Source organism: Haliotis rufescens, unplaced genomic scaffold, assembly GCF_023055435.1.
Source record: "Haliotis rufescens isolate VD_foot unplaced genomic scaffold, xgHalRufe1.0.p SCAF_8, whole genome shotgun sequence".
NCBI lineage: Eukaryota > Metazoa > Mollusca > Gastropoda > Lepetellida > Haliotidae > Haliotis > Haliotis rufescens.
This window is the reverse complement of record NW_025964372.1, coordinates 49134428-49160990: the sequence shown is the minus strand read 5'-3', so window position 1 is coordinate 49160990 and position 26563 is coordinate 49134428. Positions and strand designations below refer to the sequence as shown.

Sequence of the window (26563 nt, the reverse complement as noted above, 5' to 3'; positions counted from 1 at the left end):
TAGAGAACGCGAGTCAAGCAGTGTACAGGCGGCTGTGATGCCTCTTGCAGGGTCTTCCTGCGTCTGCCACACAATGGAGGCCATTTTGTAGGGATACCGTGTCCTGTGTCATGGGTTTAGAACATTTAGAGATGTGGGAGATGTCACAGATCGGAATATTGACTATTCCAACTCTGATTCATGAGGTATTCCTGATGTCAATGTTCTTGATATCTACAGACTTGTGTATTGTTAATCATTCCATATATGCCTGCAACAAACGTAAACACACCATCCCAATAAATCCTGTTAAAGCCAAAGTCTAACTTCAGTTTAAAACTTTGTGATAAACTTTTCTCAAACAAATCATATAAAACATTTGGTTTGATTTCAACTTTGCATTGAAGACTTTTGGTTGTGGAATGGAAAATGGACTGACTAGGCCTTCTGTGATAATCAACATGTTATATGTGACGTCAGGGAAACATGTAGTGCCTAGTGCCACTTCTGTCAGAGATAAACCCAATCACATTCACTCTTAAGGTTTCCTGACCCGTGTCATGTCATGTCATCCCACGAACACCGGCCATGATGTCACACCGACACATCCACATCCTCTCACAGTACAGATCGTCAGGAAGAGCATTGTTGAACTCCGACACAACTGATTCCGATACACAGACACATCACTATAAGGCCACAACATCCACACTATCAGGTGTTTAAGGTAATATACACAATATAGTAGTTGTGGTCATATAACTCTACTGAACAAATGACTCTTGTCTATCACAGTGGCACAGGTTGGACACAAAGTCAGATATATTTGCAGTCACTTCCCATCTGCACGGAACGGTGTCCGATTTCAATTTAATTTTTGATGGGAAAATTAAAATTTTGCATACTACATAGCCAGGCAGTTAGAGATTGAACGGCAATGCTCCTCCTCACAGGCCGTCATCCGATGGATCCATTTATGTTTTTTTCCGATAACAAAGGTTGTATTTGTGGTCGCAATCACAAGATGAGTGAGTGAGTTTGATTTTACGTCGCTTTTAGCAATATTCCAGCAATATCACGGCGGGGGACATCAGAAATGGCTTCACACATTGTACCCATGTCGGGAATCGAACCCGGGTTTTTGGGTTGACAAGCGAATGCTTTAACCACTAGGCTACCTGACCGCCCCCAATCACAAGATGATGTCCTGTTTCTCATCAAGACAGGTCGTACTTCTCAAAGTGTTTTTTTAAGGCCTCTGCATACTCCTGGTTTGTTCCCTGAGGAAGGGAGACAGAGCGCTTCTTGCGGAGTTTGCTCCCTTTTCTCTTTAACATCGTCTTTATGCTCTTGAACGGATTTGATTCACCCGGAGAGCTCTGATGATGAGGTTGATGATGTTGCTGTTGATGTGGTTTGTGATGCTGCTGTTTGTGACCAGGGGATTTTGACATTTTGTCCAATGCATACATATCGACACTTGACATGGAATGTGGCCTTTCCTTCACCTCCGAATGGTTGCCATTGGCGATACGTGATAGATCCTGAGGCAGCGAATAGGACTTGGGAATATCGGCAGGCTCATCACAGCCGTTAGTGAAAATGTCATCATCATCAATTTTGTCATAAACTTCATCCTCGTAGTCATGAGTGAAGTCAATTTCTTGTGGAAACTCCAACAACGGATATTCGTTGGTTCTTTGAGGCATTTCAATCATACTGCGAGGTCGTTCTTTTCCCGGAACACTCATTCTCCGATCCTTCTTTATGTCCTTGTTCTCGTCAGCGAGGTTCTCCTGGCTACAGGACCTGACGGTTGTCTCCTCGAGAGTTTCTAGCGGCTCCGGGTGATGCAGCTCAAAACTGCTCCGATGTCGACGTAGTCTGTCACGCATTCCGCTGAATCGCAGCTTGTGCATTTTGTCCTTATCTTTCGGGGTTTTGACAGAGTTATTTCCCCCTCCGTCAGACTTTTCGTAATGCTTTTCAGGAGTGATCCCATTAGTGCCAGGGGGCATGTGAAGTTCTTTTAACGCTGCAATTAATTTGTTGTTTTTATACCTTAAATCATCAATTTCTGTCTGTTGAGATTTTATTTTTTTGTCTTTCTCAAGCAACACATTCACCACATTTTTCTGATCTTTTCTTATCTGTCCTTCAAGGAATAACAGATGAGCCACAATCTTCTCAACCTGCCGCTCCTGTTTCAGTGCAAGTCGACGAAGTTCCTGGTCCTTGTGCCGAAGCTGCGCCTGCAATGATGTGGTGAGGAAGTTCGCCTTGGCCTGGTGTTGGTGAAAGCAGGCCTGAGTCCGATGCATGGCGCCACGGCTCGATGTCACCTCTTTCTGCAGAGCTTCTATTTCAAGCTGCATCTGCAAATGTAGGAAGGATAATTAGTCGGTATTCAATCATATTTTAAAAGACGATTTAATACTGATGTTAACAATTGTGTCAACTGGACAGCTTAAAGTGATTAAAGTGATATTGGTTATGGACTTGTTATACCCTCAGATCTTCATGGGTCCCATGCCTCAGTCAGATGTATAGCAGCAAACTATACTACTACCCGAAAACCCTAACCTTGCAAGCTAGTCACTGTGTAGAAGACTAAAAATCCCAAAAGTCTGTTGGAATGTACATCTCTGCATTCACCACATTTACAAGAACTGTCCTCCCCCCCCGCTTTGTGGGGATATCGGACCTATAGAACCTATGCTGGTCTTACGAGTTGGCTTAACCGATCAGGTGGTCAGGTGACTCGGTTTATTTAAGGGCACTGTGCCCGTGTGGCATGAATCACTGCTCAAAATATCAATCACTGGATTGTCTGGTTAAGACTTGATGATTTATAGGCCGCCATCACATTGCTTGAGTGTGGCGTTAAACCCGAACCACAAAACACGAAACACAGACACACACACAAACTGATACAGCTGCCAGTATTATACAGCAATTACATACACATTAGTCCCAAGAATTAACACTCATACAAAGCCAGACGTGCATAATAAGGTCATATCTCCCTACTTTTGAACACTGGCCTTTGATCATGTCAATGACATGATTGACAACAATGGCCTTCTAAATCTTCTCTGACCTTTATGCTTGCCCACAATGTGTTTTTATGCCCAAATAACCGACAACCATGGATTACCCCACGCTTGAAAAGCTATGAAACCCTTGGACTATCAACATTTGACATGGTCATTCACTGCTGGACTGTGACTCATTAGCATCATGATGAAATTAGGGTACATTATGTGGGCAACCCTTTCAAGCTGCGGCCAGTCACTGGAGGTGACTTGTAAGGTTATATAGGCCTGTAAGCTTATGTATAGACCTGCAGAAAGTCTCAGTGTAGAGATGTTGATTCATTCCTCTGAATGTATAAACATATCACAACCGAAGGATCAAAAGTCGAGTCACATAATGGACCTTCCACTGAGGCCTTAATGTTCCGACAATGACAATAAGAGACACAATCTTATTCAGGAATAGTTTCTAACAAACTGTTTACTAAAAACTGGACAGTTTTATGAGTCAGCTCAAACATTGAGTCGCTGATTCACCAAATTTGATACCTGTAATACACAAGGGGTGCTGGGGACCTATTCTGACCTGCAATACACATGAGGTGCTGGGGACCTATTCTGACCTGTAATACACATGGGGTGCTGGGGACCTATTCTGACCTGTAATACACATAGTACTGGGGACCTATTCTGACCTGTAATACACATGGGGTGCTGGGGACCTATTCTGACCTGTAATACACATGGGATACTGGGGACGTATTCTGACCTGTAATACACATGGGGTACTGGGGACCTATTCTGACCTGTAAAACACAAAGTACTTGGGACCTATTCTGACCTGTAATACACATGGGATACTGGAGACCTATTCTGACCTGTAATACACATGGGATACTGGAGACCTATTCTGACCTGTAAAACACAAAGTACTTGGGACCTATTCTGACCTGTAATACACATGGGATACTGGAGACCTATTCTGACACAAAAACACATGGGGTACTGGGGACCTATTCTGACCTGTAATACCCCTGCGGTACTTGGGACCTATTCTGACCTGTAATACACATGGGGTACTGGGGACGTATTCTGACCTGTAATACACATGGGGTACTGGGGACGTATTCTGACCTGTAATACACATGGGGTACTGGGGCCCTATTCTGACCTGTAATACACATGGGATACTGGGGACCTATTCTGACCTGTAATACACATGGGGTGCTGGGGACCTATTCTGACCTGTAATACACATGGGGTACTACACATGGGGTACTGGGGACCTATTCTGACCTGTAATACACATGGGGTACTGGGGACGTATTCTGACCTGTAATACCCATGGGGTGCTGGGGACCTATTCTGACCTGTAATACACATGGGGTACTGGGGAACTATTCTGACCTGTAATACACATGGGATGCTGGGGACGTAGTCTGACCTGTAATACACATGGGGTACTTGGGACATAGTCTGACCTGCAATACACATGGGGTACTTGGGACCTATTCTGACCTGTAATACACATGGGGTACTGGGGACCTATTCTGACCTGTAATACCCCTGCGGTACTGGGGACCTATTCTGACCTGTAATACACATGGGGTACTGGGGACCTATTCTGACCTGTAATACACATGGGGTGCTGGGGACCTATTCTGACCTGCAATACACATGGGATACTGGGGCCCTATTCTGACCTGTAATACCCATGGGATGCTGGGGACCTATTCTGACCTGTAATACACATGGGGTACTGGGGACCTATTCTGACCTGTAATACACATGGGGTACTGGGGACCTATTCTGACCTGTAATACACATGGGGTACTGGGGACGTATTCTGACCTGTAATACACATGGGGTACTGGGGACGTATTCTGACCTGTAATACACATGGGGTACTGGGGACGTATTCTGACCTGTAATACACATGGGGTACTGGGGACGTATTCTGACCTGTAATACACATGGGGTACTGGGGACCTATTCTGACCTGTAATACACATGGGGTACTGGGGACCTATTCTGACCTGTAATACACATGGGGTACTTGGGACCTATTCTGACCTGTAATACACATGGGGTACTGGGGACCTATTCTGACCTGTAATACACATGGGGTACTTGGGACCTATTCTGACCTGTAATACACATGGGGTACTGGGGACGTATTCTGACCTGTAATACACATGGGGTACTGGGGACGTATTCTGACCTGTAATACACATGGGGAACTGGGGACCTATTCTGACCTGTAATACACATGGGGTACTGGGGACGTATTCTGACCTGTAATACACATGGGGTACTGGGGACGTATTCTGACCTGTAATACACATGGGGTACTGGGGACCTATTCTGACCTGTAATACACATGGGGTACTTGGGACCTATTCTGACCTGCAATACACATGGGGTGCTGGGGACCTATTCTGACCTGCAATACACATGGGGTGCTGGGGACCTATTCTGACCTGCAATACACATGGGATACTGGGGCCCTATTCTGACCTGAGATACACATGGGGTACTGGGGACCTATTCTGACCTGTAATACACATGGGGTACTGGGGACCTATTCTGACCTGCAATACACATGGGATACTGGGGACCTATTCTGACCTGAGATACACATGGGGTACTGGGGACCTATTCTGACCTGTAATACACATGGGATACTGGGGACCTATTCTGACCTGTAATACACATGGGGTGCTGGGGACCTATTCTGACCTGCAATACACATGGGATACTGGGGCCCTATTCTGACCTGAGATACACATGGGGTACTGGGGACCTATTCTGACCTGTAATACACATGGAGTACTGGGGACCTATTCTGACCTGTAATACACATGGGGTGCTGGGGACCTATTCTGACCTGTAATACACATGGGATGCTGGGGACCTATTCTGACCTGTAATACACATGGGGTACTGGGGACCTATTCTGACCTGTAATACACATGGGGTACTTGGGACCTATTCTGACCTGTAATACACATGGGGTACTGGGGACGTATTCTGACCTGTAATACACATGGGGTACTGGGGACCTATTCTGACCTGTAATACACATGGGGTACTGGGGACGTATTCTGACCTGAGATACACATGGGGTACTGGGGACCTATTCTGACCTGTAATACACATGGGGTACTGGGGACCTATTCTGACCTGCAATACACATGGGATACTGGGGACCTATTCTGACCTGCAATACACATGGGATACTGGGGCCCTATTCTGACCTGAGATACACATGGGGTACTGGGGACCTATTCTGACCTGTAATACACATGGGGTACTGGGGACCTATTCTGACCTGCAATACACATGGGATACTGGGGACCTATTCTGACCTGAGATACACATGGGGTACTGGGGACCTATTCTGACCTGTAATACACATGGGATACTGGGGACCTATTCTGACCTGTAATACACATGGGGTGCTGGGGACCTATTCTGACCTGCAATACACATGGGATACTGGGGCCCTATTCTGACCTGAGATACACATGGGGTACTGGGGACCTATTCTGACCTGTAATACACATGGAGTACTGGGGACCTATTCTGACCTGTAATACACATGGGGTACTGGGGACCTATTCTGACCTGTAATACACATGGGATGCTGGGGCCCTATTCTGACCTGAGATACACATGGGGTACTGGGGACCTATTCTGACCTGTAATACACATGGGGTACTGGGGACCTATTCTGACCTGCAATACACATGGGATACTGGGGACCTATTCTGACCTGAGATACACATGGGGTACTGGGGACGTATTCTGACCTGTAATACACATGGGATACTGGGGACCTATTCTGACCTGTAATACACATGGGGTGCTGGGGACCTATTCTGACCTGCAATACACATGGGATACTGGGGCCCTATTCTGACCTGAGATACACATGGGGTACTGGGGACCTATTCTGACCTGTAATACACATGGAGTACTGGGGACCTATTCTGACCTGTAATACACATGGGGTATTGGGGACCTATTCTGACCTGTAATACCCATGGGATGCTGGGGACCTATTCTGACCTGTAATACACATGGGGTACTGGGGACCTATTCTGACCTGTAATACACATGGGGTACTTGGGACCTATTCTGACCTGTAATACACATGGGGTACTGGGGACCTATTCTGACCTGTAATACACATGGGGTACTGGGGACGTATTCTGACCTGTAATACACATGGGGTACTGGGGACGTATTCTGACCTGTAATACACATGGGGTACTGGGGACGTATTCTGACCTGTAATACACATGGGGTACTGGGGACCTATTCTGACCTGTAATACACATGGGGTACTTGGGACCTATTCTGACCTGTAATACACATGGGGTACTGGGGACGTATTCTGACCTGTAATACACATGGGGTACTGGGGACCTATTCTGACCTGTAATACACATGGGGTACTGGGGACGTATTCTGACCTGTAATACACATGGGGTACTGGGGACCTATTCTGACCTGTAATACACATGGGGTGCTGGGGACCTATTCTGACCCGCCATAGCCTTGAGTTTCTCCCCACTTAACCTCCCACACCTGTGAACTCACCCTCCTTAGTTGGAGATAAGGACACCTCATAAATCAGCACACATGTCTAATAAACTCTAGTTCAGCCCAATAACTTTGCCTAATAACAGCCTATATAAGAACACACAAAAACATGATGCCAAGAGCCAAGCTCAGGCAAGTAGACTCAAGTTTTGGGCCAGGTTAGATTCAAGTTTCCTGCACACCTTTTCTGTGAGCTTTCGTAATGTAAAACAATTTGCACCAAACTGTCACAAGCCGGCACGAATATGATTTTGTGGATTTTGTCATGACAACCCATGAACATAAACATCTCCAGCAGGTGTGTTGTCTCATTAAAGCAGATCTGTGAGTCCATGAGTGGTGTCAATATTAGATAGGAAAATTGATATTGATATTTGCATCAGACTGTCATCGAGTGTGTTTGATCAACCCAGCTGCAAAGAAAGTCACACCTTCCAAAGGAAGACGACATACACAATTGCAATGTCTATGTTTATCCTCATAGCCTGAACAAACTTATCCATATGTCCCATATTGATATATTACTGGCATCACAGGACACTCGATCACAGCATCAAGACAGGAATTGTCAACATCAGTAGAAATGCACTGTAAGATTTCCCTGTCCCATTGTATGGCTGTCAAGAACGACCTTAAATACACAAAATATGCAACGGAGTTATCATGAAAATCTGTTGATTCTAGCAATAGAATCAATCAGCCACAAAGGTTCGAGATGATTCTACTCTCGGAATCAACAGATTCCAGTGATTTCTCTGCCTTAAACCAGGTTATGTTTGATCTGTCATTTCTCCACAATGTTGCATAATGACCTATACTAGCATCAATTGTACATGAATACATGACACTTTTTTATGGATAGTAACTTCTTATATTCTTTGTACGACGTTTCACAGCTATATCCTACTCCTTCATCAGGACCTTCACCTGATGAGTGAGTGAGTGAGTGAGTTTGGTTTAATGCCGCTTTTAACAATATTCCAGTCATATCGCGGCGTGTCAGCTTAATGTGGGAGGAAACCCCGAAGTGATGCAGGTCTCAGACGTTTACCACTTCAGTGAAACCCACGAGCACGGGTATGGTGCTGACAAACCTAGAAACATAATCGGGGCGAACAGGGGTTCGAACCCACAATCATGGGTTTGTTTTGTGGCGTGCCCAAGGGACGCAACTCTGCACAGCGAATCACGGCGCCTTAGACGACTGGGCCACCCGTGCCCCCCTTCACCTGATGAAGGAACAAGAAGTAGCTGTGAAACAGGCCGCTGTCATATATCTTGAATATTGCTAAATGTGGCTGTACCCACAGATGTTTTTATTGGCAACCATAATCGGTGATTAATTAGCTGCCCTGTACTGATGCAATAATTCATATCCTTGAGTTCATAATTGATTGTAGAGAAAATAGTTTGGCATTACATGAAAATCTTAAATCTACAATCACTTATGAAATCTCCACATGATAACAGTTTTCTGAGTCAAGGAATTGTATTCTTGCAAGTCATTGTCTGATCTGATTGTCAAATGAATTATTCCTCAATGCCCCCACCCTTGGGTTGGAGAAAATTAAACCCGCACACACACATTGAAAGTTAAAACTAAAGGTTCACCATAAAACCACAAGCAAACATCAGGCTGATACAGCATGTAACTCTGCTTCCTACAAATTTTACACAAAGATTTATTACCAGCTGTGACTGACAAAGAAGGTTCCTGGCCATTAAGTATATATTAAACAGCAACCGTAACTATTCATCAACTGTACATTAACATGAAATAATATTCAATGATTACTGATGACAACATAATTTGTTAAGGTAGAACACAAAGATACTTACAACATAAAGTCAAGACAGGCCTGGGTAAAATAGGCTATAAAACCCAGGCTGGGACATTTATTACACAGACAGAGGCATGATATGAAGATACGAGATTTTATTACCTAGACCCAAGTCTTAAATTTACTGGGGCGTGCCTTAGTAAAATGTCAATCAAGATTATGCATGTATAGCTGACACAAAGTTGTATGCATATAATGCATTTCAAGATGCATGTAAAAAAATACAGACACAGGCTGTATAATGTCAGATGACTGTTCTCAAACACTTTTTTCTTATTTAATCTCTTTATTTTTAATGGAACGCTCTGAAGATTTGACTCATCTTCCCCCCTGCCAGTCAGGCTTGTAAGGCTTGCTAGGCCTCGTTCCCACCTCCCACTCAGGCTTCTATCATGATATAACATTTATACTACGTTTTCCTATAATAATTAGATCCACATCAAGTGCTTTCATGAGTTATCATGGAGTAATATTAATACATCATTTCATATAATTATAGTTTAGCAAGTAATACTTATCATCAGGTAAAAGATATATATAAAATATCAGTAGTTTCAGTTATAGCTTTTTAGATAGTTATAGCTTGCTAGCCTAAGGTAACTGAGTGTATTTGGATGCGATGACATGCATCAACCAAGTCAGTGAGCCTGACCACCCGATCCCGTTAGTCAGCTCTAACGACAAGCATAGTGGCCTTTTACGGCAAGCATGGGTTGCTGAAGACCTATTCTTTCCCCGGATCTTCATGGGTCATTATCAGATTATGAGCTGATACAAACGCCATGTAGGTCACCATTCTATCCACCCAATCCCTTTTTAACTCTCACAACAAAGCACAAAACTAAACCCAGAGAAGAGCTGGTGCCACTAATTAAGCAGAGGATGGCTGTAGGACAACCTCAAGCCTTTGTAACAACCCTTGCACCAGGACACAGGGGAGGCAATTGATTTAAAGAAAGTCAAAATCGTGATGATCTGCACTGCATCAATGTCACAGGATTCCATGTTCGCCCTGATTAGGCCGTGTTTCTCCGGACCAGACCCTGCTTGTGTGTTTCACAACAGAATACACTCCTGGCTGTCCTCACAGAGCCTCCAATGTGATGCTGTTCAACATGTTCAAGCCAGTGACAAATACATTACACCAATGTCCCCATGAAGATCCCGCTAAGAAATGGTCTTCAGCAACCAATGCTTGTTGTAAGAGGTGACTAACAGGACGGTTGGGCTGGCTCGATGACTTGGTTGAAGCATATCATCATATCCCAATTTTTTGTTTAACGCCACACTCCAGCAATATTCCAGCTATATGACGGCGGTCTGTAAATAATCGAGTCTGGATCAGACAATCCAGGGATTGACATCATAACAGATCATCATATCCCAAATGCTTAGATGGATGCTCATGATGTCAATCACTGGATTGTCAGGTCCTGCTCAGTGTGTGGGGCAGCACGGAACATCAAGTTCCTTGTTCAGAGGTCCAGCACCATTACATCACCACGCTATTCCCTCTTTCAAGACTGCCCGAGGGCTATTTCTGAGTGTCAAAATGTTAGCCTATAAAATCTTGTATTACACAATAAATTTGTAAACACATATTTTTTATAGCTATCTCGACTATTTTTATCACCTAGATTGGTTCAGATGAAACAAAATCTTTTATTACACAATCATTTTTTCTTTAAAAAAATGTGCTAATGGCTATCTAGACTTTTTATCACTCAGATTTGATCAGATTAAATGAAATCTTTTATTACAAAATATGTTCTTGGAATTATTTCTTATAGTTAGGTAGGCAAGATGCATATCACCTAGACTGGGTCTGGTTAAATGCAGATTGATATTCCAGTGATGATGTAGGGCCACAGGCCTGCCTGATGATGATCATGATGATGTATGTCTGTAAGCATGTCATGGACGATGCCAGGTATTTGTGAAGGTTGAAGAGGAGACTGACAAGTTGCTACCACATCGTTAACATTTCTGTTTGGCTAGTGCCTACAGTCGAGGTGAGTGAAAGGCCAGAAGGGGCTTGCTTCATCACACAGTCATTGATATCACTTGTGAAAAATTGTTTCATTTTGGCTGCCAAAACCAAATGGCATGTTATTCATTTTATACACTGAGTACAATAGCACATGTGTTAGTATTCATCTGCAAACTCAATCCTGTAAGTACCGGCAAAATTGGTTTTCAGCAACCCATGCTTGTTATAAGAGGCAACTCACAGAATCAGATGGTCAGGTTTGCTGACTAAATTGATGCATGTCATTGTATCCTAATTCCAAAAATTGACGCTCATGAAGTCAATCACTGGATTGTCTGGTCTAGACTTGATTAATAACAGACCGCTGTCACATAGCTGGAATATTGTTGAGTGCAGTGTCACACAGAAAACCAACAAATCAAATAAAATTGAAATAAATTAAAAGGTATTTTTTTCTAGTTTTTTTAATTTATCGACCAGGATTGATCGGGATGAGAGTGAAATGTTGTCAATATTGAAATAGTGTGTACCAGGTGTGCCATGTACAACATGGTGAAGACCATGAAATCTACTCTTCTCACCTGCCTCGTTACCTGTACCTCACCTGGCTGTGGTAACCACATGGTGCACCTCACCTCCTGAGACTAATTGTCAATGATGCCTGAGTGAGTGAGTGAGTTGGGTTTAACGCCGCTTTTAACAGTATTCCAGTTATATCGCAGCGTGTCAGCTTAATGTGGGGGGAAAGCCCGAAGTGATGCAGGTCTCAGACGTTTACCACTTCGGTGAAACCCACGAGCACGGGTATGGTGCTGACAAACCTAGAAACATAATCGGGGCGAACCCGGGATTCGAATCCACAATGCTGCCTGAAGCGATCATACTCTATAGCCTATTCCCTGCCTGTAAGGCTGTACAGTGATCACTATTCACGCCCTACTGGCTTTACTACTTAAACTTTGAAGCTTGTACATTGCTGTCCAGCAAGAATGAACAAATTGACTGTTCTAGTTTGTTTTTATTTGTTCTTTTTATCTTGTTTAAATTTGAAAAATCTCAGACTCGCTGCTAGACAAGGTAAAGAAACAGGGAGGTCCTACATTTACCAGAACCTAAACAAGTCTTGAATCAATATGTTTACAATGTTGTACTAGGGTTTTCAAAGACATAGTCTGTCACAGTTTGATTGGCATTTTAGAGTGAGTGAGTGAGTATGGTTGTACGCCGCTTTTAGCCATATTCCAGCAATATCACGGCGGGGGATACCAGAAATGGGCTTCACACATTGTACCAATGTCGGGAATCGAACCTGGGTCTTCGGCGTGACGGGCGAACGCTTTAACCACTAGGCTACCCGACCGCCCTGGCATTTTAGAAGTTGGTGAGTAAGCAAGGAAACGTAAAACTTTATAGACAACAACTTCTGGTATAAGAGTCTACATCGAAACATTGCTATACGCAATCAACTGGGAGTCGTTATCCATAAGGTTGTACGTTTTCTCACACAATCGTCTTACTAGGGTAATGAAGATGAGACCAGAATTGTTCGAGAAAATGCTGAAAAAAAACATAATTGGGCCTCAGCTCTTCGCGTGACATGGCGAAAACATTGCGTTGTCAAAATAATAAGGGTGCGCGGTATTACCGGTATATCGGTTCATTCTTTCCATGATATGTGTCACAATATCATGTTTTAAAGATCGGTATTACGGGTGATTTCAAATAGCGATTTGTATCATGTGTTTAATGTTCTACACTTGTCAAATACATGTACCTTAAACATGTTTTCGTAATTCCAAAATGCAAGTTCGCATTCTGGAGTTCTTCTGTGGCAGTGGTGTAACACCAAGTCATCACTGTCCCGGAGCGTGCATCCGTGTGTATTTATTGAATGAGTAAACATCATGCTGTTCCAGCATCTTGTTTTGTTCCATTTATGAACTTCAATTCCTGCACTGATGTTTCAAATTGCTTCTGAATTCAAAATTTTGAATTATATAATACACTGTGATACGTATCGCAATACGACCTTGTGCATTGTAAAATATTGGGATACACTTTAAACATCCAATATCCATCCCTACAAAATAACATTGTTTAGGTCATCCTTGCAGAGAAGAAAATGTTGCACGAAGCAGTACTGAATGTCTAACAGCTTTTATCAAAGTAATTTGAACTGGCTCAATAAGTAATAATGACAATGTGAATTTACTGTTCATTGGCTAAACTGTTAAAGTTAATCATTTTAATGAAAAAGCATACTCTGACAACAAAAATGTTAAACTGAACAAACATAATTCAGGAGAAAATTGCACAATCACAGATTTCATCATCAATTCCACAGTTGGAAACGGAAACCAGTCAATCATTGATTAATTGGAACAATACCAGTTTATGCCTTAATCAGATTGAAAAGATAATGATCATTGCTTTAAGATGGCATGTTATTATTCATACATTTTTCCTTTAAATATCAGTGGATGTTATTCCCCTCCATTATTCACGATTATATCCCACACAGAGAAAATACAGTCAATATATCCCACACAGTAAATATGACCCACACGTTACAAATATCGATGTCACACACCATAGCTTAATTTCCATTACAAATACATCTGTTTCATAGTAACACATAAATAAGTTTAAACCAGTCACACAAACATATGATTTCAATATATGGATTACAAATTTATATCAATACCAACCAAATATGCAATATGTAGTTGTGGATGCACTTCTGCATTTTTCGTTTAAACGATTGGGAGGCTGTTTTTCATAAACGTCTTTTTTACCATTTGCAAAATATTTTCTGAATTTTCAACACTGACATTAAGAGCTGTTCTCTTACTCACCAGAAACTGCCGATATTAACTCAACGCGAGTCCCTCGTACCTACTACGCCACCCTGTACTCTGCAATGTTGCTTACATAGAGTAACCCTACATAACTGGCAGCCTTTGTCCCCTAATTCCCTAGCTGGTAAAGCCAGTGGACCCCTGCTGACACAGCTGGCCAAGGATCAGTATGCTCCCATCTAGTCAGTCCCTACAGCCATCTTACCTCATGCTTATATCAACACATGGTCAGTCACCTTTCCGCCTCAGTAGTGGTAAAACAAACGCAGGTTGCTCTCATGTAGACGGAATTAGTCTAGGACACCCACAAATTCTATATGTGATCAGCCGGGTATTTCTTCAAGGGTGGAGCCTGCCTGCTGACAAGCCACTGTTATTTATAACGTGTTTCAATAGTCTTATAAGCGGTATGGTGAGTATGCTGGGAAGCGTGACATATCATTCAATGACATTTTTTATTTCATATAACTTGTTTGTCACAAGGGGCTGAATGGACGTGGGCTATATTTGTTATACACCAGGAAATGGTAAGCTAAAACAATGAGATATAATGTGAGATTCATCCTGTGTAACAATGCTGTGCTATTTCCTATCTGGGGAGCAACAGAATGATGGATGTGAAATAACAGCTAAACTACACAATCAGTACAGGACGTAAAACTGATACAACCTATCAATTACACAAGGAGGAAAAAGAAACCACTACCTTCTACTCCTGTCATTAGATATTACGACATTATCACATCTCTCTTCACACAGCTGTCCAGCGTGCTTCAGATAGCCATGCACCAAGGACAAGGACAGCAATATGGGTGGGTCTGTAGCCCCTCACAGTATATTTCTGAAACCTGGTTCATCAGTTTCCATGGTAATGGGTCACCTGACCCCTAAATATTCAAATCAATCCAAGGCTCAGTCCGGAACACCGAGTGATATGTCATGAATCATTAGTGTAAGGGGTGAGGTGAAACGGGGTTTAATCTCCGTCCAAGATTATTGCACTTCTACAGCCATGTGCATGCATGCACGTGTATGTGTGGCTGCTTGTACTAGTCTGGACTAATGCCGATTTTATAGTGCTAATCCACTGAGATACCACACCGCAGTTTAATATGAATAACCACTCAGACACAGAATTCTGACTCTGAGCCGACCAGTCCTTGTTTTAGCCCCTTAATGCCGAGCGCCAGGCAGAGTAACAACAAGTACCATCTTTTAACGTCTTTTGGTATGACACAGCCGGGAACCCCGGACCTTCCACACTTCGGCCGACACTCTACCACTAGACCACGGAGGCGGGATCCTGTTGGCATTGTTGCTGTAGTGTTTGAATCCAGGCACACCTAAAACATTATGACAGAGACCCACCCCTTCATGCATATTTTCAAACACTGCTTATATGATGTACATATACTCCAGGAACACAAGGGTTAGAAAAGGGTGATAAGAGGGCTAAATGGTAAAATCACAGGTGGTCCCGGTTTGGGATCTGCTTGCCGTAAAAGGCGACTATGCTTGTCAACTAATGGGATCGGGTGGTCAGGTTCACTGACTTGGTTGATGCATGTCATCATATCCCAATAGCATGGATCGATGTGCATGACGTCAATCTCTGGAGTGTCTGGTCCAGACTTGATTATTTACAGACCGCCCGTCATATAGCTGGACTACTGCTGAGTGCAGTATTAAACAACAAACAAAACAAAAAAGATATCAACCTCTGGCTAATAACATTTCTTCAAATATCAACATATTCTCCTCTGCATCCTAACTACAGGAGTGAGTGAGTTGGGTTTAACGCCGCTTTTAACAGTATTCCAGTTATATCACGGCGTGTCAGCTTAATGTGGGAGGAAACCCCGAAGTGATGCAGGTCTCAGACGTTTACCACTTCCGTGAAACCCACGAGCACGGGTATGGTGCTGACAAACCTAGAAACATAATCGGGGCGAACCGGGATTCGAACCCACAATCATAGGTTTCTGGCGTGCCCAAGGGACGCAACTCTCCTAACTACAGGAAACCAATTACAAACAATATGTCATATCTGGTACAGCCCATAACTTGGACAACAAATCTGGAACAATGAAAAGTTGCCAACAATAAATCCTTTTCCGAGCACACATAATCGATGTTACTGTGCATGCAAATAATTCACGTCAGACAAAACAAACCAAGTACTCTGGAATCAGGTTTATCTGAACGAAATATCTGAATCGTAATATCAAACACAGGAATCATCCATGTGATCATTTATACAATAACAATAACATTGTACAACAGCTTTCTGGGAATAAAAAATGCTTATTGCTCTACTGAATTATACACAGCTGTGATTGGCTCCAATGCAGCCAAACACCTTCACTCACTACAATTAATTTCCAGTTATGTGAGAAAGGATATTCAATAACATAATAATGAAGATTGCTTAAACTCTCAATGTTGAAAATGTATTGATTTTAAAAGTATGTCACAAACCCAATTTCAGGTATTTCCTGTGTAACTAACCACTTATTAATCTCTGAAGGCAACTAAGTGGAACAGTTAATAATTTCTTGTCCACATCAATCATTTATCCGTCACAACACATGAGCTAATAATCTGAGTGGTGGGGCTTTATATCACAGATGACACCAGAGCGAGACAGCTGCCACAAGGTAGTAATGGGTTAGAATCCACCTGGGGCTCTCTGCCTGTGGACACCATAGATTCTCACCAGATAACCAATGTAAATGCTGCCATGTGAATTCAGAGAATATTACCATTTTCACCACCTGCCATGTACCAGTTTCAAATGGACTTACGGTACATCTGCTTCCTAGTTGGGACCATGTGGACTTACATTAAATCTGCTTCCTAGTTGGGACCATGTGGACTTATGTTATATCTGCTTCCTACTTGGGACCACGTGGACTTGTACATCTGCTACCTACTTGGGACCATGTGGACTTACGTTATATCTGCTTCCTACTTGGGACCATGAGAACTTGTACATCTGCTACCTACTTGGGACCATGTGGACTTACGGAACATCTGTTACCTACTTGAGACCATGTGGACTTACGTTATATCTGCTTCCTACTTGGGACCACGTGGACTTGTACATCTGCTACCTACTAGGGACCATGTGGACTTACGTTACATCTGCTACCTACTAGGGACCATGTGGACTTACGTTACATCTGCTACCTACTTGGGACCATGTGGACTTACGTTATATCTGCTACCTACTAGGGACCATGTGGACTTACGATACATCTGCTTCCTACTTGGGACCATGAGGACTTACGTTACATCTGCTTCCTACTTGGGACCATGTGGACTTACGTTACATCTGCTACCTACTAGGGACCATGTGGACTTACGGTACATCTGCTTGCTACGTGGGACCATGTGGACTTACGTTACATCTGCTTCCTACTTGGGAACACGTGGACTTGTACATCTGCTACCTACTAGGGACCATGTGGACTTACGTTACATCTGCTTCCTACTTGGGAACACGTGGACTTGTACATCTGCTACCTAGTAAGGACCATGTGGACTTACGGAACTTCTGCTACCTACTAGGGACTACGTGGACTTACGTTGTATCTGCTACCTACTAGGGACTACATGGACTTACGATACTTCTGCTACCTACTAGGGACCACGTGGACTTACGATACCTCTGCTACCTACTAGGGACCACGTGGACTTACGATACCTCTGCTACCTACTAGGGACCACGTGGACTTACGATACCTCTGCTACCTACTAGGGACCACATGGACTTACGATACCTCTGCTACCCACTAGGGACATGGACTTACGATACCTCTGCTACCTACTAGGGACCACGTGGACTTACGATACTTCTGCTACCCACTAGGGACCACAGGGACTTACGATACCTCTGCTACCTACTAGGGACCACGTGGACTTACGATACCTCTGCTACCCACTAGGGACCACATGGACTTACGATACTTCTGCTACCCACTAGGGACATGGACTTACGATACCTCTGCTACCCACTAGGGACCACATGGACTTACGATACTTCTGCTACCTACTAGGGACCATGTTGATGTGGTACCCCAGGATGATTTACGTCATCCCTCTAGTTGCTAAGACAAAAATATATATGAGTATATATTCTAAAATTAAAACAGTGGTAGATTAAAAATGTCTTTGCATGACGTAGTCTTATCATACCCTAACATACAGAGAGAGTTGGGTTTCACCCTGCTTTTAGCAATATTCCAGCAATATTACTGCACAGGAACACCAGAAACTGGCTTCACACAGTGTACCCATCAGGTATCTAACCCGGGCATGACAAGTAACGATTTAACCACTAGTCTACCCTGCCGCCCCCACATAGAGAACAAGATTTGATGATACATTAAACATGAAAATAACTGCATATGAAAAGACATAAAACATGTTCATTCTCTTCTGAAAGAGATAAAACATGTCTAACTGTAAAACGTTTTTCGTCATAAGCACAAACATACCTTAACTATATTTCACAGGTTTCCCTTCGGAACATGGACATCGAATGATATTTGGCCAAAAAAAACTATCACCACTACCCTGAAGTGTTATTACTGATACTTTATGGAATACCAGCAACCCAGTAATGTTCATTTCCTATCAAACTGCTTAGTCATATTAACAGTGTGACACATCGTTGTCAGTCCCTGTCAATATCAGCAATAATGGTTAGTGAGCAGTCTTTGTCAATCAGGGCACTATTATCAATATACACACAGTGCTATTGTAGTTTCAGCTTGGGTAGTCAAGCAGCTACTTCAGTTTCACAATGTTGGACACATTGTTGACATTTACAGGAAATACTCAGTGGAGGAGCATGTTGTTCACCCTGATATACCACATACAGGTGATGCCAGCTAGGGAATAACTTATGTCCCTGTTTGGGGGCAGTGTGAATACCTACAATAACATTATTACCATTGGTGGAATGCTGATTTTATATACTGGGAGGCGGCACTATGAACCCTATCATCTGTGTAAAGAATACATTACTGATGGGGGTGGCAACAGGCTTTTAACAATCTGTCAGTCAGTATCATGGGCTGTTAAATGTGGGCGCAGACTAACATCAAGTCTCTGAAATGAACATATTTTACAGAAAAAACAGTTCTTAAATTATCTAAATAAAATAGTATAAAAAGGAGCGAATTGTCTTTGTTCATTTTGAAACTGCAGTAATCTAGACTTGCCAATTTTATAGACTTGCATGGGCTGTTTTGGATACATTTGTACGACTGACTAGACTGGGAGGGAAGACATATGACAGACTGTGTGAGTATAGGTGGGACAAAAGGAGAAGGAGGAACTGAAAAATTCATTCTATATCAGTACTGATGTGTTTAAGTTTTGTAACTATGTCAGTTAGAGTCACAGGCAGATTTTCTTTTTCCTGAGTTCAGGGAAGTTTTTGATTTGTCACTTCCCTTTGGCTAACTGTAAATGTACATCTCCCACACATTATTTATAGCCCCTCCTTCCTGACCCAATATCTCAATCCCCCTTCTCCATTACCCCCCATCCACCCTTAACAATCACCCAACCACCCTTATCAATTACCATTCACCCTTAACAATCACCCAACCACCCTTATCAATTACCATTCACCCTTAACAATCACCCACCTACCCTTAACAATCACCCACCCTTATCAATTACTATCCACCCTTAACAATCACCCACCCACCCTTATCAATTACCATCCACCCTTATCAATTCCCATCTGCCCTTATCAATCACCCCTTCCCATTACCATCCATCTACCCTTATCAGCTACCATCCACCCTTAACAATCACCCACCCACCCTTATCAATCCCATCTTCCAACTACCACCCATCCACTCTTCCGTGTCCCCTACACCTTGGCCTGCCTGTATGGGCCCTTCTTCGCATTACATGCTAGGGTAGAAATAATTCAGCAAGATCACGATACGATACGTATCACAATACACAGGTGGCGATATGATAAGCATCGCAAAGCACAGATTTACATCAAATTGTGTGAAACTTCTTGACTTTTAATATTTCAGAGCAGGTTCCAAAGGAAACACAAGCTGAAGACATGTGTTCGTAGAGCTATTTTTATTAATGAACTTGAAACCCTAATTGCAACACATTTGCAATACTTGACTGACAAAAGCACTGGGGGTCATTAAACAAGTAGTAAGTAATTTATTTTAGAAAGTGTATTGTCTTGTATTGATATGGAATAAAACATATCATGTATGTATCATAGCACGAAAACTCACGATGCACCCATGCACAGTTTCACCCCTATTACCTGCAAGCCTGTCCCTGTCAGTAGCACATTGAACCCATATGGGCCTCCTCACGTTTTGGCATATATGATGTGCCTGCTTGGAACGTTTACAGTGAAAGTCCTTAGGCGTCCTTGACAGTCAAACAACACAATGTCGTGTTTTATCCATATAGAGGTAATCAAACTGCACTTTAGAGACCCAAACTCGCATCACACTGGACAAGTATTCATTGATTTTATGATTGTATTGCAAAGATGGCTCTGAAAGATTTCCCAAAGATCATTTATAATAAACCGAAGGACTGATGGACCTTTATGTTATCTTGTATGCAATCAGACATAGGACTTATAATGTCTCCAGACGAGAACCAGCTGGACGGCCGTCTTGACTGTCACTGTTTCCACATGTCCGGGACTACCTCGTGCTGACAAAACACCGACGAACCGACACAAATGCCTCACAAAAGAGACAAGGGGTTTAAGTAGAAGCTAGAACTGGTAGTCCTTCGACAAATAAGGTCAAACCTCACTGACAAGGGTGTGTGTGTGTTTTTCTTTGGAAGTTCAAACCCAATATTGACCAGGTAGACTTTGTCCATCCACCTGATACTGTGGCCTTTTATCTGCAACAATTAAGTTACTCGTCAGGTGAATCCAATCTTTGTCCGTACGTCACTGCATGTTGCCAGTGCACCAGTGTCAAGCGGTTCCTGGTCAACAGCTCTGGTCACTCGGCTGTCATTACAGGGCCGGATACGGCCATCACGTTGTGTACGTTGTGTCGGAAAAGCCCGAGGCCTAATAAATAATATGTGTGCTTCCTACTTCAGCCTATCAGTAAATAGGACACTTAGGTTGATTTCTTTTACACTTACGTCTTTCATTTGAATAAATAGTAACTTGATTACGTCAGTGAAATAGAGAACTTCAACGCCAGAGAATAACCTGTCTCAATAATCCACCGAAACAGATTCCAATGGGTGCAAATGTGAAAATAGCAGTGAATATTATATAAATGGATCACTGAAAATCAGTGATAACACCAGGTGCTTGAAAAAGCCTGCTTTCAAATGAAGATAATGACTAGTTAATAAGGAGATAAACCTACTGTGTTTTGAAATTTGATGTAGTCCCAGTGTAGAATAGATACCTCTTTATTATAATTTTGAACCGAGTGCTTTAGCTTGTGGCATTACTTGTGGACATTCTCGTCACTATATGGATGAAATAATGCCGATGCGATGTTAAATTTTAATCCACTCACCCTCTATGGACATTGCCAGGGTGGTGATGAGAGCTAAGGTCCAACAGGAGACAAACAAGGAAAGGCGTTTACAGTCGTGGGCTCTAAATTAAGTATCGGTCAGAAAACCTGAAACATATATTTCTGTTTGTGGCCTTAAGTACAATATTAGTCTGAGTTTGGTTACTTTGACTGAAGAGTTCCCAAGTGGTGTGGGGACACCTTTCTCTAGTGGGAGTAAATATTAGCCTTAATGATTTGTAACACCTACTTGATTGTTTCAAGACAACAATTTTACTGGTTAATCAATAATCTTTTGTTTCCCTATATTGTGAGAAAATCAAGCAATTCACAAACATTTGTTTACAGTTTGATTAACACTAGTAATTAACTGTGGGGGCTAACCTTGATTTGAACACTTATTGGTAAAGTGAACCAAAACCTGTGAGAATGATGGGTCTGGTTCCCGACATTTATATAATGGCGATATTAATATCTGGTGTTGACTGCTTGGAGATGGTGTCATGTGACTAGCCATCTACTTTACCAAAATCTGTTGCTCGCCCTTCGGTAGAACAGATGTATTTATCGAAACAATTTATATGCCACTTTTTGCAATTATCATAAAATATCAGAAACATGTGTTTCATTAGGGAATAAGTCTTCAGCATATCAAGCAAACACTTTAACCACGAGACTACCCCAGTGCCCCCTTGTTTAACGCCGCACTCAGCAATATTCCAGTATATGATGGCAGTCTGTAAATAATTGACCAGACAATCCAGTGATTGACATCATGAGCATTAATCCATGCAATTGGGATACGAAGACATACATCAGCCAAGTCAGCAAGAGTGACCACCCAACCCCCCTAGTTGCCTCCTACAACAAGTAAAGTCACCTTTTACGGCAAGCATTGGTTACTGAAGACCTATTCTAAACCAGATCTTCAAGGGTCACCCCCACAGCTAGTGCCTCCCAGAGAAGGCTTATTCAAACATTGTTACATGGCCATTTAATCCATGTGAGGGGGGCACGGGTGGCCCGCGATTCACTGTGCAGAGTTGCGTCCCTTGGGCACGCCAGAAACATATGATTGTGGGTTCGAATCCCGGTTCGCCCCGATTATGTTTCTAGGTTTGTCAGCACTATACCCGTGCTCGTGGGTTTCACCGAAGTAAGAAAGGTCTGAGACCTGCATCACTTCGGGCTTTCCTCCCACATTAAGCTGACACGCCGTGATGTAACTGGAATTCTGTTAAAAGCAGTGTTAAACCCAACTCACTCACTCACTAATCCATGTGACAGCTGATGTGAACATTGCTGCATACAGGTATACTCAATGTTGGTACTTGCCCCCTGGCACTTTGTACCAGGTATTCACTACCATCCAAGGTGTTCCTTACAGAGACATGTACACCTCTCCTGTTGTTTGTATAACACACTTGCTTCTGAGGACATCTTTCCAGACACAATTAACCACAGACATGCCAGTACAGTTCAAATCAGCGCAAAAAACGCCCACTTTCCTTCCTGTCAACCCGTTAAACAAGTTGTGAATGTGATTTACTTGTATTTCTTTTCCTCGTAAGTCCTGTTACTCACGATCATCTTGACAAACATTGCCCCAAATGTATTCATACACCATTAACACTGCGATGTATCACCAGTGGTTATGAAACAGAAAGTTGAAAATCCTCAAAATTGAAGGATCTTCCTTGAGAAAGAGAAAAACATACTTCTGATTCAGTGCTTTTTAATTCCTATGCATTAAGTTCAGTGATATTTCTTTGTTGGCAGGAGCAGGGACTGTATTGTTTTGGTACAGCTGCTTGCAAGCATAAGAGGCAGGTTTCCCGGGACACACATAGTGAGTGGAATATGTAATCCAGATGTACCCTGCTCAAAGTCCACCATTCAACAAGCTGTCACCCTTGTGGTTTGGACATTAAAGGGTGGCTGGGTTTGAAGTAAATTAGTTGCAGGAGTCTAACAATCAGTCCATTGGACATAATGTACTCCATATGCTGTCCCATTCCCTTGTATTCACCATAAATAGATTATCAACCCACACCTGACTTGAAAGGCATATTGTCAACATACTCCTGTGTTATATGTAGACTACAACCAAGAAAATAACATCACCCTAGGCCTTGTACAACTTTGAATGACATCACAATAGTCCTGTACAACTAGGGAATAACTTCACAATAGTCCTGTACAACTAGGGAATAACATCACAATAGTCCTGTACAACTAGGCAATAACTTCACAATAGTCCTGTACAACTAGGCAATAACTTCACAATAGTCCTGTACAACTAGGGAATAACATCACAATAGTCCTGTACAACTAGGAATGCCATCACCATAGGCCCTGTACAACTAGGAATGACATCACAATAGTCCTGAACAACAAGGAATAACATAAAAATGGTCCCTGTGCAACAAGTGGGATACAATACAACAACTAGGGAATGACATCACAATAGTCCTGTACAATTAGGGAATAACATCACAATAGTCCCGTACAACTAGGAATAACATCACAATAGTCCCGTACAACTAGGAATAACATCACAATAGTCCCGTACAACTAGGAATGACATCACAATAGTCCTGTACAACAAGGAATAACATAAAAATGGTCCCTGTGCAACAAGTGGGATACAATACCACAAAGTCAGCGAGCCTGACCACCCACTGATGGGTTGCCAAAGACCAATTCTAACCCAGATCATGAAGATAGGAAAACTGTCAGATTGTTAGACAAGGAAACAGACACAAGAGAGATCAATAGGCCCAGCAATTGTTCCATTATTCAAAGAAATTGAAACAGAAACTAAGTAAACCTACTCCCATGACTATTTGATGAGACACTGGCATTAACATCAATATCACAGTATTACCCATCAACAAAATCCCATCCAATTTTATTCCTAACACCTAACAAGTACACAAAGGACCAGCGCAATGTACATATTCTGTGTCTTCTTTAAAGATCTTGTACACGCTCTAAACAAAGATGTGAAAAAATAGATATTAGATCATCTGGGCCTTGTTCCATGAGCAATCACAGCGCTAAGATGATTGTACTCTAACATATTACGACAATCACAGCACTCTAACATAATATGACAATCATAGCCCTAAGACGATTGTACTCTAGCATATTCTAACAATCATAGCACTAAGAACATCTATTCTGTGATGAAATGTTGTGTGCATGATGCAATTAGAAACAAAACATGTTCCCACACATCCTGCACATCAACTTATTTACACATACTGATTACCATCTGAACACACCCACCCCCCCCCCCCCCCCCCCCCCACACACACACAGTGGAATGTCTGGGTTTACACAGTTACAATTAAGTGTTACCTTGTAACAAACTTCTTTGATCAGTAAGTACAGACAATATTACACAAAGTAAATATTTCCTACCATAGGGTGTTATCTTGTAACAAAGGACCACATCTCTTCCCCTTCTAGTTTGGTCAGTAAGTACAGACTATGTTACACAAGGTTATTATTCTTCACTACTGTCATAGGGACATATTAGTCATAACTTTCTTTATTATCTCACCTTTGCTAAGTTAGCTATGGTCTCATTGAGGAATCAAGGCTGTGTTTTATCACTTACGTCTCCATATTTGAGTTCAACTGACTTATTGTTAAGAGCAAAACTGTTGACCCCAGATGTCCTTGGTATATAATCGTTTATAAACACCGAGTCATTTTTCAAAGGGAACAAAACTGACTGGAATTTTGTAACCTATCAACACTAACAAAAATGGAAATACTGATAATACAGTTTGGTTCCAAGTTGTTGTTGATTTAGGTGTTTAAGAGATCGCCCTCTGCCATAGGAATTTGGGCTGACCTGTCCCTCTTTGGGACTCTTTGTGAGTAGGGTGCACATATCTCTTGTGAGTTTAAGTATTCATTAGAATTCTGTTTTTGTATTGATAAGATTTCTATTTTTGTACATTGATATGATTTCATTTTTGGTCTTTGGCTGCTCTGTTTTTATACGTTCAAGTAGCTGTCCATCTCTAAGAAATAGAGTTAGTTTGGCCTTTGCTATTGCATCTCTTGGCTTGAGGAGATCAACGACAGATAGCGGATCTAACTGCAGTTCATGTTTTAACCAAGCCCGGGCTGAGGTATCATCTTGACATTCCAGTAACACGTGAGCAATGGATTCAGGTTGATTGCAAGATAGACATACTTTGTCATAGTGCTTTTTGTGACCGAGTCTGAGTCGTGAGATGGCTACAGTAAACTACGGTTATAACGAACTCGATGGGACCACTATTTTTTGTTCGTAATAACCGTAGTTCGTTGTAAGCATACATACAGCATATATACAATAAATGGTCGGGACTAAAAACAAAGTTCGTTATATAGGTCAGTTGGTTATAAGCGTGTTCGTTATAAACGTAGTTTACTGTACTTCAACTTTCCTTTCATTTGAGTATGAGTATGGCTCTTGGTGGAACTTGGGTTGCAATTTGTATAGCCATCTGCCGTTGAATTTTGTATAGCCATAGCCATGCCCACTCCATGGATATTTATAAATTGACAATGTGTGAAATCCGTTTCTCATTGACACTTTAGGTATTTACACATTTCTTAAAATTTTTCTCTTTCAAATCAAAAGAATGATTTCAATGCAGTTCTTTACAAAAACATAAACCTATGTGTTATT

At 42.2% G+C, this 26563-nt stretch overlaps 1 protein-coding gene across 2 annotated transcripts in view; it reads right to left on the bottom strand.

Moving 5' to 3' along the window:
- Nucleotides 1–1047: 1047 nt before the first annotated feature.
- Nucleotides 1048–26563, bottom strand: part of LOC124115139 — a 59756-nt gene continuing 34240 nt past the window's right edge. Inside the window, exons 1-2 of one of the 2 annotated variants that reach the window (XM_046475979.2) lie at nucleotides 14517–14670; nucleotides 1048–2354 (exon numbers count right to left, since the gene is read on the bottom strand). In XM_046475979.2, coding sequence (XP_046331935.2) covers nucleotides 1197–2354 — 1158 coding nt within the window. In that variant the 5' untranslated portion in view covers nucleotides 14517–14670 and the 3' untranslated portion in view covers nucleotides 1048–1196. Of the gene's footprint in view, nucleotides 2355–14516; nucleotides 14671–26563 lie in introns of those variants that run through there. The other variant, XM_046475978.2, reaches the window with a different exon arrangement.